This window comes from Plecotus auritus, assembly GCF_963455305.1.
Source record: "Plecotus auritus genome assembly, chromosome: 1".
NCBI lineage: Eukaryota > Metazoa > Chordata > Mammalia > Chiroptera > Vespertilionidae > Plecotus > Plecotus auritus.
In genome coordinates, this window is record NC_137770.1 from 104081855 (window position 1) to 104097550 (window position 15696).

Sequence of the window (15696 nt, forward strand, 5' to 3'; positions counted from 1 at the left end):
AGATTAATATTGGACAACCATATAATAAAGTAACAAACTCTGATGTGCTGAAATATCTAAAACTGATTTTTGTCAGTTGGCACCCCCTTGTCCATTCTACAAACTGGGCTTAACTCCACCCTCCCTTCCAGATTTGTGAAATGACAAAATAGGCAGGAAACAAGTGTTCTTGTTCTTTGTTTTGGTCACATAAGTGCCAGAGTTAGAAGAGTTTAATGATCTTCACTAACAAGTTTCTTAGGATTTATTAGCATAAATAAGTTTGAAAGGTAAACGGAGTGGCCACAGAAGCAGACCTCTGCAGTAACTTCAAGCTGGCTCTTAGAAGATGCTGTCTATTATTCACATAGTTACTTGCTGGTTCCATAGTTTTCATCTAATGGGAGGGATGATTATTCATTCATTAAAACTTTTTAATAGATATATTCTTGCCTTTAGACATGTCATTTGCTCAAGGATCCTATAACTGGTTTCCATATTATCTATGATAATAAAAGCATAATATGCTAATTAGACTGGACGTCCTTCCGGATGAAGCCAGGGCTGTGAGGGAAGCCTGGGTCCTGGTTGCCTGTCGGTGGCTGGAGAAAACCCGGGTCCCAGGTGCCAGAGGGAAGCCGGTGCCGGCAGCCAGGGGAAGGAAGGCCTACTCTTGTACGAATTTGTGCATCAGGCCTCTAGTTTATCAATAGTCTTTTCTCACAAAACTGTAAAAGGTATCTATCCTCAGAGTAAATAAATATTAAAATTAGAAATAAAGGATGTTTATTTTTTGTTACTTCATTTTGTATGGTGTGATATGTATTAATTTTTCTACTATTTTGGATTAAAGAACAACTGAAGAATTTTCAAGCCTTTGTTAATTTTTCAAATCTGTGGATAGATTTAGCAGCACCAAAGTAAATTTGAAAACAACTCACACCTTCTCTAACTCCTGTCACTAAAAGCAAAAGAAAATCACAATAGAAATCTTATCTAATAAAGAGGGAATATGCTAATTGACCATCACTCCGTCACAAAGGCGGCTGCACCCATAGCTGAGGCCAAGTTCCCTTAAGGAGCCTTAACAAGCAATCAGCAGGGACCTGAGGCTACACCCTCCCCTGCCCCCATGGGCCTTGACAGGGGACCTCAGACCATGTCCCCCACCCCGGCACCAGGCCAGGGGACCAGAGGCTGTGCCCCCCTGCCTGGCTGGGCTTGACAGGGGATCTCAGGCTGCACCCCCACCTAGCGGGGCTTGATGGGGGGACCTGAGACTGCGCCCCCCTGCCTGGCAGGGCTTGACAGGGGACCTCAGGCCGTGCCCCCCACCTGGTGGGGCTTGACAGAGGACCTGAGGCTACGCCCCCTGCCCGGCAGGGCTTGACAAGGGTGGGACTGGCCGGGTCTGGATCTAGCCCAATGGGGGTGGGTGGGCGGGGACTTGACTCTGGGTCCCATGGTGAGTGCCAGACTCTGACAGGAGGAAGGTTTTCATATACATTTTACTAGTTTTCTTTCATCTCTGACACTTCTATTATAGAGAAAGGGCAAATAGCAATATTAAATTACTTCCTCTAATTAATCCCCTTTAATGTGAACAAATTCTGTGCACCGGGTCACTAGTAATAAGAATAAGGATCATTTCAGAGGGATGTGGTTACTAATTCATGCAGGAAGTAAAGGAAGTTCATGCAGGAAGTTAAAATATAGAGCTTGTTTTGTTCCAAACATTAATCAAGATGCCTCTAAGCTGTATATTTACTAAATTGAACCTCAAGATGATTTGGAGAAAACAGCTACTATGGTTTCTAATTGCCCCATAAAATGTAATAACTGACAGCTGGTTTTCAAAAAGGAAATCAAGTTTCTTTTTTTTTTTTTTTTTTAATATATTTTATTGATTTTTTACAGAGAGGAAAGGAGAAGGATAGAGAATTAGAAACATCGATGAGAGAGAAACATCGATCAGCTGCCTCCTGCACACCTCCTACTGGGGATGTGCCCGCAGCCAAGTTACATGCCCTTGACCGGAATCAAACCCGGGACCTTTCAGTCCGCAGGCCGACGCTCTATCCACTGAGCCAAACCGGTTTTGGCAAATCAAGTTTCTTTATGCTTGTCTACAGGCATGGGCAAAAGTAGGTTTATAATTGTTCGTGTGGAAAATAATACAATTCTATATATAAGAGCCTAAGTGACCGGCTGGCCGGTAGCTATGATGCGCACTGACCACCAGGGGGCAGACGCTCAATGCAGGAGCTGCCAAGCAACAGCAACTTTGCAGGGTACCCTCTTGTACTCCAGAACCCCTCAGGATGTCAGACTGCCGGTTTGGGCCTGATCCCCACAGGCCAGGCCGAGAGACCCCACCTGTGGCGGGATTCCACTCTCTCCACAGACGCCCTTCGAGCCCCAGCACCGCCCCAGGTGCGGCCGGCCAGGGAGTGACCGCGGGAGGTTGGCTCCAGGGCGTGTCCACTCACCCAGTCCCGCCTCTCCATCCACCTTCTAATTAATTTACTTTCAATGTGCACAAGTCCGTGCACCAAGCCTCTAGTAATAAATAATAATACAAGAATACACATTCTTTGTGTACTCGCAACTGTAGACCTACTTTTGCCTACCTGTTGGTATCCAAAACAGTGAAGCTTAATGTCATAGGCAGTCTGCTAGACTTAGACACCCTCCTTTAAAATGTTTCTCTTCAAAAATTAAAATGTTTTATACCTTCTAACTTGATCATAACTGAACAATACATCCTGAGGTTTATATTTTAGAGAGCTATTGCTCCTAGTTCTTTTGACCATTACAGTAGCATCATAAAAAGGCTGGTAGAGGAGTCCATTTTCAATAAGCTTGTTAATAATAAATACCCTGTTTTTTTTTGGAGCTACGAAGAGAAATAAATTAGTTCCTAGAATTTGAAATGAAGATTTAGTTACTGGTAGCAGTGTAACATTCAAGTACAGTGTGCCTGAAACATATATATCATAGTAGCAGTCTTAAATCAGTAATATAATATACATGTTAGCTTAAATTTTCAAGAAATGTGTATGTATGGGAAATTAAAGATGCTTTAGCAATTTCTGTTTCCTAATTAAAGAGTGATTTTATTGCCTGGCTGGCATGGCTCACTGATCGTCGACCTATGAACCAGGAGATCATGGTTTGATCCCCCAGTCAGGGCACATGCCTAGGTTTCGGGCTCAATCTCAGTGTGGGGTGTGCATGACGCAGCCAGTTAATGATTCTCTCTCATCATTGATGTTTCTGTTATCCTTCTCCCTTCCTCTCTGAAATCAATAAAAAAATATTTTTTTAAAAAAGAGTGATTCTGTTGCTTGAGTACATAGATATTTTATGCAATCAGAGTAGCGGTTGTAGATGACTCATATTTCCAATTGGGGGAGGACTCGTTTGGCCTTACAGTATTGAGCCAAACAGTGACTACTGCTCTCAGTCAGAGTCAGATGGAATTTAGCATCCTTATACTTTCTATTCTTTTCAAGATGTTTTCCAACAGCAACAGCTTTCTTAATTAAATGGTAGAGATCCTCAGGAAGATCAGGAACAAGTCCTTTGGACTTAAGAACTTCCAAAATCTTATTGCCTGTCACAAAATGTACTTGTGCAATGTCTTGTGAGTTTCTCAGGATCACACTGATTTCTGAGGGAGTCAGGCCTTTCTGGCCAGTTTGTAGATCTGCTCCTTCACGTTGTCAGACATTAATTTCAGCCAGGTGGGAACACTGTGGTGGTAGGGCAGAACAGACTGAGACAGGCCCTTCCCTGAGTGTGTGTGACCAATGATGGTAATGAAAAGGAGTATAAATTTTCATTCTTTAGACCAATATTGTCAGAGATTATGTATGAACATCTTGAATAGTCCAGTCTTAATGTTGTTACTCATAATAAGGTCTCTGTTTCTAATGCTCTTTTTTTGTCCATGAAAGTCACAGTATTAGTAAAATTCCATGAAAATACCAGTTTGTGTTCATTTTCCTGTTGGTGGACATTTGTTTGTTTCTAGTTTTGTACTAAAATAAAACAAACAGCACTAGCTGGTTTGGCTCAGTGGATAGAGCATTGGACTGCGGACTGAAGGGTGCCAGATTCGATTCCAGTCAAGGGCACATGCATGGGTTGTGGGCTCGATCCCCAGTTGGGGATGTGCAGGAGGCAGCCCATCAATGATTCTCTCTCATCATTGATGTTTTTATCTCTCTCTTCCTCTCCCTTTCTCTCTGAAATCAATAAAAATTATTTAAAAAATAAAATAAAACAAACATAACACTGTGATAAAAATTGTTGAATGTGCCCAGCCTGCGTGGTTCAGTGGTTGAGTGTTGACCTATGAACCAGGAGGTCACAGTTCGATTCACAATCAGGATACATGCCTGGGTTGCAGGCTCCATGGCATGCAGCTGATCAATGATTCTCTCTCATCAATGAGGTTTCTATCTCTCTCTCCCTCTCCCTTCCTCTCTGAAATAAATAAATAATATATATTTTAAAAATTGTTGAATGTTTCTCTGGTTTATATAGTTTCTAAACTAAGGTATATACCTATGCGGGATTGGTGGGTCACAAAGTGTGTGTACAAGCTCCAGTTTTTCTAGGTAATGCCTAATTGTTATTTTCCAATGTGGTTATTTCAGTTTAGTCTCCACCAGAAATGTGAAGTGTTCTGTTACTCTTTGCCAACATTTGTCAGGCTTTTAAATTTTTGTCAATCTGATGAACGTAAAAGGATAACCTGTTGCTTTTAATTTTCATTTTCCTGATTATCAATGAAGTTCAGCATCTTTTGCAGTTTTTTTAATAAAGCTGTAAAATGTCATTTTGTGTCTTTTGTTTGATTTTATATTGTGTACTTTTGTTCTTTTTTATCTATAGTAGTTCCTTAAAATATTTTGGTTACTAATACTTTCTATGTAATTGTTTTTGCTTTTTGTAAATTTCTGCATCCTTTTGTCAAATATATCTTCCTATATTTTCTCTACTACTTTTAAATACTTAAATATACATACAGAAGTTTAAATTAACCTTAATTTGGTTTTGTTTTAAATGTAAGTTTTTATATCTGGCAAGGCAGGCCACAAGTTGTGTTCTTTATCATAATCTTAGCCTATTCTGGGGTTGCTCACCATAGTACCTGTCCTGATTTGTATTAAAATCATTGTTATATTTAGGTAGGTTGTTATTTTGGTCATAGATATTTTCACCTTTAATTATTTTATCAGACATATAACATTAAGTCCTAGAGAATTGTCCCTTTATCCTAATGGAAGGTTCCATGAATGTGTAGTTAATATACAAAAGTGTTTGGGACGGCATTACTAATAAACAGTGTGGTACTTTTAGAATCAGACATGGATATGGTTGAATCATTGCTTTACCAAGGTTTTGTGACTTCAAGCAAGCTATATAATCTTTCAATTTTTTTCACCAATGAAACCAGGACATAAAAATGCGCATACCTCATTATTCTAGTCAATTATGTTTACTGAACCTTTTTGTGTGCTAACTTGTAAAGATTAAATGACATTATTTGGGTTGGATGCCTGGCACATGGAAGTTATTCAATATTGGTTCCAGTTTCCTCTATTTAAGTAATTCTTTCAGCCTTATTATCTCCTGTTTATTTAGAATCTACATCAGGAGACAAATCTGTATCACATTCTTGCACAACTCCTTCCACGTCGTCTTCTGGACTGAATCCCACATCTGCACCTCCAACATCTGCTTCAGCAATCCCTGTTTCTCCTGTTCCACAATCACCAATACCTCCATTACTTCAGGATCCAAATCTTCTTAGACAGTTGCTTCCTGCTTTGCAAGCTACACTGCAACTTAATAATTCTAATGTGGACATATCCAAAATAAATGAAGGTAAATTTTCATGCTAATAATTTTTAAAAACCCACTTGCATTGTGTAAAATTATATCATTAGTAAAATTCCCATTATTATTTATTTCATTTTGAATTTACATTTGCACTTTGTTATTTGGAATTTTTACCTTCCATAATTTAATGCCTTTGGTATTGTAATTGAGTTAGCAATTGGATTTTCTGTGTTATTTTTCAAGACTTAGCATATACATAGTAGTTCCTAGAGGTAAGTTGTTCTTACTACGCAGGAGCTGCCCTTCTGGTGATCAGTGCACTCCCACAGGGCGAGCGCCACTCAGCCAAAAGCCGGGCTCACGGCTGGCGAGCATAGTGGCAGTGGCAGGAGCCTCTCCTGCCTCTGCAGCAGCATTAAGGATGTCTGATGGGCTGGTTTAGGCTCGCTCCCCACTGGGAGTGGGCGTAGCCATCAGTTGGACATCCCCCAAAGGCTCTTCTTAATGTATATGGTGAATTTTATTTTATTTTTTAAGTAAAAACAAACTAAAGAGCACATGATAAAATTATATTAAAACTAGAGGCCCAGTACAAAAATTGGTGCACTAGTGGGTCACTCGACCTGACCCTGCGGGATGGGGCCAAAACCAGCTTGCCGACATCTCCTGAGGGGTCCCGGATTGGGAGAGGGCACAGGCCAGGCCAGGGAGGGATACAGGAGGTTGGCCAGCCAAGGAGGGACTATGGGAGGGCTCCAGGGCATGTCTAGCCCGTCTCGCTCAGTCCCAATCGGCTGGACCCCAGCAGCAAGCTAACCTACCGGTTGACTGCTGCTCCCTGGTGGTCAGTGCATGTCATAGCGAGCGATTGAGCAGCCTTAGCATATCATTAGCAATTATGCTTTTATTAGTTGAACAGACGACCAGACACTTAGAATATTAGGCTTTTATTATATAGGATACTTGATTTCTTTAGTTTATTAAAATAAAACCCTCCTGTATATATAATAATCTATATAATAAAAGGCTAATATGCAAATTGACAGAACAGGGGACCAACCGGTCACTGTGATGCTCACTGACCACCAGGGGGCAGATGTTCAACGCAGGAGCTGCCCTTCTGGTGATCAGTGCACTCCCACAGGGCGAGCGCCACTCAGCCAAAAGCCGGGCTCACGGCTGGCGAGCACAGTGGCAGTGGCAGGAGCCTCTCCCGCCTCCGCAGCAGCATTAAGGATGTCTGATGGGCTGGTTTAGGCTCACTCCCCACTGGGAGTGGGCGTAGCCATCAGTTGGACATCCCCCAAAGGCTCCCAGATTGTGAGAGGGTGCAGGCTGGGCTGAGGCCCTCCTACCCCCAAGTTCACGAATTTCATGCATCAGGACTCTAGTGGGTAAATAATTACTTGGAATGTTTAATATGCTAATTACTTAAAAGGTAAGAATTCCTTATTACAGTACTTGAAAAAAATTTTTAAAGGGAGGTAATGAATAACATGCTTTTTTCTAGTTAATTGCATTGTTAATTCCAACTTTGCTTTTCAGTATGCTAAAGTTTTTACACAGTGATCTCAAAGAAGTCTGAATAAAAGTATATGTACTTTTAATTTGTGAACCAATTCAGATCCAAACATTAAGTCTTTAAGAGCATTGCAGAATTTTATATTTCTGTACATTTTGACATAAAATATTTAACAGTAATGTTAAATAATTAAATCTTTTCTTTATCTTAAGAATGGAGCTATCTCAGGATAGTTGTTGATTAATCTTATGATCTTATTGTCCTCAACTTTTCTGTATTTTCATTTTATTCTCTAAGGTAACCATGCCATTCTCTTGTTTGATAGGGGACATTTTTACTAGGCAAAGTGGGGCTTTTAAATAGTTCGAAGAAATGATGGCATTAGAAAATGTCAATAATGAAAGCTCTTATACTTTGGAAAACGTGGCTTTCCTAAGTGCCCAGGTGTTTTGTGTTTTTGGGTTTTTTTAAATCCTCATCGAAGGATATTTTTCCATTGATTTTTAGGGAGAGTGGGAGAGGGAGAGACAGAGAGAAACATCAATGTGAGAGGGACACATCGCTTGGTTGCCTCCCACATGCTTCCTGACCAGGGCTGGGATTCAAGCTTGCAACCGAGGTATATGTCCTTGACTGCAATTGAACCCAGGACCATTCAGTCTGTGGGCCGACACTCTATCCAATGAGCCAAACCAGCTAGTACATAAGTGCCCATCTTTTTAATATCCACTTATAAAAGATGGTTGATGTAGGGTTTTAGTGGTCAAGTTTGTCTAAAAAAGCAATCTCATTAAATAGTTAACATTTATCCAGTTAATTTTAAGTAACATACTCATACTTTATCTATATATGGATACTTTTGTAGTGTGATAGGAAGTTCCAGTGAATATTCATTCTACTGTTTTTTAAAAAGTGTCATAGAAGAATTTTCTTGAACTGAATATCTGACTTTTAATATAAAGGAAACTACTCTTTTCCTTTATTGTAGGCTGATTACATTTCTTGTCTTCTGCCTAAGATTATTTCATATCTCTAGACCCATTATATTACTCCTACTAGAGGCCCGGTGCACGAAATGCGTGCACGGGAGTGGGGTGTCCCTCAGCCCAGCCTGCACCCTCTCCAATCTGGGATCCCTCTCACAATCCAGGACTGCTGGTTCCCAACTGCTCGTGTGCCTGCCTGCCTGATTGCCCCTAACCACTTCTGCCTGTCAGCCTGATCACCCCCTAACCACTCCCCTGCCAGCCTAATCAATGCCTAACTGCTCCCCTTCCGGCCCAGTTGCCCCTAACTGCCCTCCCCTGCAGGCCTGGTCCCCCCCCCCCCCCCCCCCCCCGCCCAACTGCCCTTCCTGTAGACCTGATTCCTCCCAACTTCCCTCCCTTGCAGGCCTGGTTGCCCCCAACTGCCTTCCCCTGCCGGCCCTATCACCCCTAACTGCCCTCCCCTGGCGGCCCCTAACTGACCTCCCCTGCCAGCTTGGTCGCCCCCAACTGCCCTCCCCTGCTGGCCCGGTCACCCCTAACTTCCCTCTCTTGCCACCCTGGTCACCCCTAACTGCCCTCCCCTGCAGGCCTGGTCGCCCCCAACTGTCCTCCCTTGCTGGCCTGATCACCCACAACTGCCCTCCCCTGCTGGCCATCTTGTGGTGGCCATCTTGTGTTGTCCACATGGGGGTGGCCATCTTTGACCACATGGTGGCACCCATCTTGTGTGTTGGAGTGACAGTCAATTTTCATATTAGGCTTTTATTATGTAGTATGTAATAGACTTTTATTTTGAGAGTTCTGATTTGAAACATTCCAATTTTTTCTTAGTTCTTTAATTTTCAAGTTGTTACTATTGCTTTTGTTTTATTTGAATTTACGATACAATGTTTTTAGTTCTTACAGCAGCTGTGACACAAGCATCGTTGCAGTCTATAATTCATAAGTTTCTTACTGCTGGACCATCAGCTTTCAACATAACTTCTCTGATTTCTCAAGCTGCTCAGCTCTCTACACAAGGTATTCATATTCTTCAATATTAGCATTTTTGCCTTTGAGCTGATTTGCTACGATAATGGTTTTATTTTATGCTTGATTTTTTTTCATCACTATATTATAGAGTAGTGTTTTTATTTACTCTTCCTTTTAGATAAAACAAGATTTGACATCTTATAATTGCTATCAAATCTATAAAATAGTGTATATTTCATGCTGAATTTAGGTTGCTGATGAGATATTTTTATTCCAAAGCTGAAAGTAAATTATTATATGCCCTCAATTTTTGTGAAATGTTGAGTGTATCTTAAGAGTTGAAGTTTAGTTCAGGTTCCTGTTAGATGGTTTCTACTATGGATACAGAAATGCTCAAGTCCTGCCTTTAAGTAGCTATCCTTCTTCCCCATGAAGTTTTTTTTTTGTTTTTTTTTATTTAACCTGAGGATGTTTTTCCAATGTATTTCTAGAGAGTGTGGAAGAGAAAGGGAAAGACAGAAATATCAATGTGAGAAACACATTGATTGGTTGCCTCCTCCACACCCCCTGACAAGGAAGAAGCCTGCAACCGAAGTACGTGCCCTAGACTGGATTCAAACCCGGTGCCTTTCGGTCCTCAGGCCGATGCTCTATCCACTGAGCCACACCGGCTAGAGCCTCCATGAAGTTTCTTAATGGAAAGAGATAATTACAGGAAGAGAAATAAAAGTGTCACTTTGACTTCTCCACCATCCCCTATTCAAAAAGCTAGTAAATTGAGCAGGAATAACTGGTCTAAAATTGAAGTATAATAGTGGAAAGACTTTTACAATGGTCTAGTTAGCCTCGTGAGGCAGGAGACTAAGGGGAAAACTGAGCCTAAATGTAGAATAAGAAATAAGAATGGTGAGGATGCCTTACATATGAGAATAGGTCCAGCCTTACCTTCTTGCTCTAGCCTTAAAAAGAGAGGGCCACACTGGGTGTGTGCTTAATCTGTAACTGCTCATTTAGTCAATGTGGCATCCAGTGAGTATCTCACATTCTGACTTTTTCAGATGAGTGTTTTCTGGCAGGGGAGCGGGGGTAAGGGGAGGGAGGGGGTAGGAGGGGCAGGTAGAGAGGTGCAAAGTTCTCCTCCAAACATGTTTTTTTTTTAATTTATTTGAACTTAACTGTTTCATTCTTTTGCAGCCCAGCCATCTAATCAGTCTCCAATGTCTTTAACGTCTGATGCATCATCCCCAAGATCCTATGTGTCTCCAAGAATAAGCACACCTCAAACTAACACAGTCCCTATCAAACCTTTGATTAGTACTCCTCCTGTTTCATCACAACCAAAGGTATGTCGCCTTTGAGGGAAATTTAGAAAAGAAACTTGGAAAAGCAAGTTTAATAATGTTTTAGAATCTATTATAGAAAAAGCACTGGGAGAATGAAGTGGAGTGAATGACAGGTAAGTACAAATAGATGCAGGTTAGAATCAGTTAATTGATGGATGGAGAAGGTAATTGCATCTGTGCTACTTTTATGCACTGATACTTCTCTTTTACTGGCTTTGGGATTTGTGACATGGAGAGCAGGATAAAGAAGGGTATACTAATAATTGACTCTTAATATTTGTAGAATTTTCAAACTCTAAAAGATATGAGAAAACACGTTTTTTATGTCTTTTCCCCCATATTTTTATTCCACACGAGTCAGTTTCTTTGCTAAGAGCTTTGTATGTATTATATTTAACTTTTACATCATGAGATTCGAATATTTGCCTCAATTAAAATATAAGAAAATTAAGCCTTTGGTTAAATACGAGCTGTTCAAAATTCTATGCCAAAGAATTCTTTATTCAAATAACATCGTAAGCAAAGCCTAAACATTAAGGTTCATCAAAACATAGCTTGAAATTGATAGTAGGCCAGATTTTAGGTCTTTTCTTAATGCTTAAAACTTATCCCAGGATGATATCTTAAGAGTGCAATAAATGATGGCTAAAACAGCAAATTGTCAAAATTAGCATTTCAGATCTTTATATCAGTTTTTTACATTCAAAAACTTTTTCAAGTTGTTTTTAAAAATAAGTGGACATTCAGTGTTTCATAGATCTTATGAAAATCTACATATATATAAAAGCCTAATATACTAAGTATTCGACTGTTTGACCAGTCACTATGATGCACACTGACCACCAGGGGGCAGATGCTCTGACTGGTAGGTTAGCTTGCTGTTGGGGTCCGGCCAATCGGGACTGGGCGAGATGGGCCGGACACGCCCTGGAGCCCTCTCATGGTCCCTCCTCAGCCCCGATCATGCACCGGTGGGGTCCCTTGGCCTGGTCTGCGCCCTCTCGCAGTCTGGGACCCCTCTGGCGGTGTCAGCCGGTTTTGGCCCAATCCCCGCAGGCCAGGCCAAGGGACCCCACCAGTGCACGAATCTGTGCAGTAGGCCTCTAGTGTTCTTTATAAAAGAAGTTCTTCTGAAGTAGCAGGGTCATCTTGATTTGTTTGGGAGAATACTAATCATTAAAAAAACAAATCCAAATGAAAAACTGCTAGAAGTTGTGACTTAATCACAAGTGACTTCATATGACTTTATGCCTTAATTTGGGGCTTATTTTTTTTCTTTCCATTTTTAAATATATTTTTTTATTGTTGATAGCATTACAGATATCTCCTATTTTCCTCCTTCCCTCCCTCGGCCCAGCCCCTACCCACCCCTCCCCCCCTATTGCTCATATTCACGGGCTATACATATAAGTATATAAATTCTTTGGTTTATCTCTTCTCATCCTCCCATCCCACATTGAGGTATGTCAGTCTGTTCCATGCCTTCCTGCTTCGGGTCTTATTTTGTTGGTCAATTCATTTTGTTCATTAGATTCCATAAGTAAGTGAGGTCATGTGATATTTGTCTTTCTCAGTTTGGCTTATTTTACTTAGCATTATATTTTCCAGGTCCATCCATGCTTTCCCAAAGGGTAAGAGATCCCTCTTTTATATAACCGCATAGTATTCCATAGTGTAAATGTCCCACAGCTTTTTTTCCATTCATCTAGCAATGGGTACTTGGGCTGTTTCCAAATCTTAGCTATTGTAAATAATGCTGCTATGAACATAGGGGTGCATATATTCTTTCTGATTGGTGTTTTGAAGTTTTTAAGATATATTTCCAGAAGTGGGATCGCTGGGTCAAACAAAAGTTCCATTTATCATTTTTTGAGGAAATATACTGTTTTCCATAGTTGGCTGCACCAATCTGCATTCCCACCAGCAGTGAACTAGTGTTCCCTTTTCTCCACAACCTCACCAGCTGGGGCTTATATTTAAATTGTCTCTTTTCCCTGTCAGCAGCATCTGAATATGAAGAGGATATGCATCCTCACTGGCAACTATGTACCTCTTGATCTATCTATAGGGTAACATCTCTGACTCAGGTTGAATTTTGTATGGGCCATAGCTCATTCTCTTTTAGACCAATCTGTATTTTGTCTCCATACATGGTTGAAATTTAAGGAACTGTATTTATATGGTATAGTAACATTTATTTTTATTGATGTGGAAGTAACAGTACACTTATGCACCACTTAACAATGGGGATAGGTTCTTGGAAATGGGTCATAAGGTGATTTTGTTGTGCAAACATCAGAGAGTGTACCTACACAAACCTAGGTGGTGTGGCCTACAAGTACACCTAGGCTTTATGGTATTGCCTATTGCTCTGTAGGGGAGGACAAATATTTTTTCACTACTCTTATGGCTTCTTGACCGATATGTCCTGTAATAAGAAAATAGATTAATAAGAGAAAAACTAACAAAAGTTGAATAACATGTATACCTCCTGTATTCCTGGGAAAGACTCAGGAAAACTGAGTAACTTGCCAAAATGTCTGAAGCCACCACCTTAAATACCTTTTAATCTTCAGCTGAAGATTAAAAAAAGATGTTGGGAGTAAGGGGAGTGGGTTGTGGGGTGTTACCAGAAAAAGCACAGTAAAAGGATATGGTTGTTATGCAGATTTAAGTTCTTTTGCATTGATAATCATTTCTATGCATATGGTCATCCCCCTCTTCTTGGTACACTGAGGCAGACAGCCTTGCAGATATAAATGCCTTTTACAAAGGGTAACTTCTACTTGCTTTTCAGAGCTTCTCTCATGTCTTCTGTTTCTTAAAATTAGCTTAAAGTAAGCCTCATGCCAGATAGACATATTTTAAGGTGACAAATTCTGATCCTCTACAGCTCTTAGGCTACAAAACCTGTACAACATGATACTGTACTGAATAGGCAGTTCTAACACAATGGTAAATATTTATATAATGTGTTATGCTATGATGTTAAGATGGCCAAGACGTCACTGAGGGGCTAAGATGTCATTAGGCATTAGGAATTTTTCAGATCTATTATTATCATCTTATGGGACCTCTGTAGTATATGCACCTTCCTTGACCAAAAGGTTATGCAAGGCACATGACTGTATATCATAAGAGGTATTATAGTGTCTTGGAAAGAAAACTGGGCTCAAAATCAGGAGAACTCGTTTCTTATACTGGTATACTACAAAAGTACCGATTAATAATGCAGATTTTTTTTCAAAAGATGAAGTTACACATATGTTGGTATACATGCGATTTGGTATGTATGCTATTTTGTTGTATTGACAGCAAGCTTCAAAACTTCATATGTCAAATTTGCTGAAGGTGTTAACATCATAGATATTTTTACGCTTAAAAATGTCAAATTTTGTGCCAAAAAAAGAGCATTTGTGGGAAGTTTTAATTCATTACTTTATTTTGAAGAAAATTGCTGCTGAAAGTTATCGTATACTTCATGAAGCTTATGGTGAACATGCTCCATATCAAGATACTTGTGAATGCTGGTTTAAACACTTTAAAGGTGATGATTTTGAGGTGAAAGACAAAGAATGTCCAGGTCAACTGAAAAAGTTGGACAAACAATTACAAGTTATTGGATGAAGATGCGTGTCAAACTCAGAAACAACTTGCAGAAAGATTAAACATTGCTTAGCAAACAATTTCCGGTCGTTTACAAGCAATGGGAAAGATTTTAAAGGAAGGAAAATGGGTGCCACATCAACTGAAGGAAAGATAAATGGAAAACGGAAAAGTCATCAGTAAAATGTTCTTCAACGGCACAAAAGAATGTCTTTTTTGCATCGAATGTCTTTTTTGCATCGAATTATGACTGGCGATGAAAAGTGGATTTATTTTGAGAATCCCAAATGCACAAAATCATGGGTTGATCCAGGTCAACCATCAGCATCAACTGCAAGGCCAAATCGCTTCTGAAAGAAGACAATGCTCTGCGTTTGGTGGGATCAGGAAGGTGTGGTGTATTATGAGCTTCTAAAACCAGGTGAAAGGGTTAGTACTGATCGCTACTGACAACCAATAATCAATTTAAATCACGCTTTGATGGTAAAAGACCAGAATGGGCCAAAAGACACGGCAAAGTAATTTTGCTTCATGATAACACACCATCACACACTTCAAAACCAGTTAAAGATCTTGCCTGGGAAGTATTAACCCACCTGCCATATTCACCAGACCTTGCTCCTTCAGATTACCCCTTGTTCCGATTGATGGCACACACTTTCTGAGCAGCACTTCAAAACATACGAAGAAGTGGAAAATTAGGTCTCTGAATGGTTTGCCTCAAAACAAGGAAAGTTCTATTGGGACAGTAGCCACAAATTACCTGAAAGATGGGGGAAATGTGTAGCTAGTGATGGACATTACTTTGAATAAAACACTTTTGATGTTTCTATTGAAATTATCGTGTTTTCTTTCATTACAAAATCGGCATTATTAACCAGTACACCTGGTAATTTTATAACCAGTTTATTGTACAACGAAATTAGATTCAGGTCTCAAATCTTGACTCTCTTCTAACTATATGACTTTTGGAAACTCATTCTACATTTTTTAACCTCTAGATTTTATGGTGTTTAAGATTATTACCTAGATTTGGAGGGTTATGTGAATTTGGGGGCCTAAATGATAGTACTTTACACAACTAAGTAGTTAAGTCTCCCCCCATTATCCACAGTCAGCTGCTGTTCAAAATATTAAATGGAGCCTTGGCTGGGTAGCTGAGTTGGTTAGAGTGTCGTCCTTACATGCCAAGGTTGTAGGTTTGATGCCTGGTCAGGGCACATACAAGAACCAACCAATCCTATATAATAAAGAGGTAATATGCAAATTGACCATCACACCCTCACAAGATGGCTGCCTCCGACCAGGCCGGCAGGAGGGTTAGTGAGGGATGACCAAACGACTGAACAGCAGGCTGCATGGGGTGACAGGGCCAGGGGAGCGGGCATGAGGGGTGACCAGGCTTGGGGGGGGGTGGACAGTTGGGGGCAAC

At 40.4% G+C, this 15696-nt stretch overlaps 1 protein-coding gene across 12 annotated transcripts in view; it reads left to right on the forward strand.

Moving 5' to 3' along the window:
* Positions 1-15696, forward strand: part of WAC (WW domain containing adaptor with coiled-coil) — an 87637-nt gene that overhangs the window by 58700 nt on the left and 13241 nt on the right. For all 12 annotated transcript variants that reach the window (XM_080641618.1, XM_080641612.1, XM_080641615.1 and 9 more), the window contains 3 exons: positions 5635-5877; positions 9241-9363; positions 10510-10658. In XM_080641618.1, coding sequence (XP_080497744.1) covers positions 5635-5877; positions 9241-9363; positions 10510-10658 — 515 coding nt within the window. The remainder of the gene's footprint in view (positions 1-5634; positions 5878-9240; positions 9364-10509; positions 10659-15696) is intronic.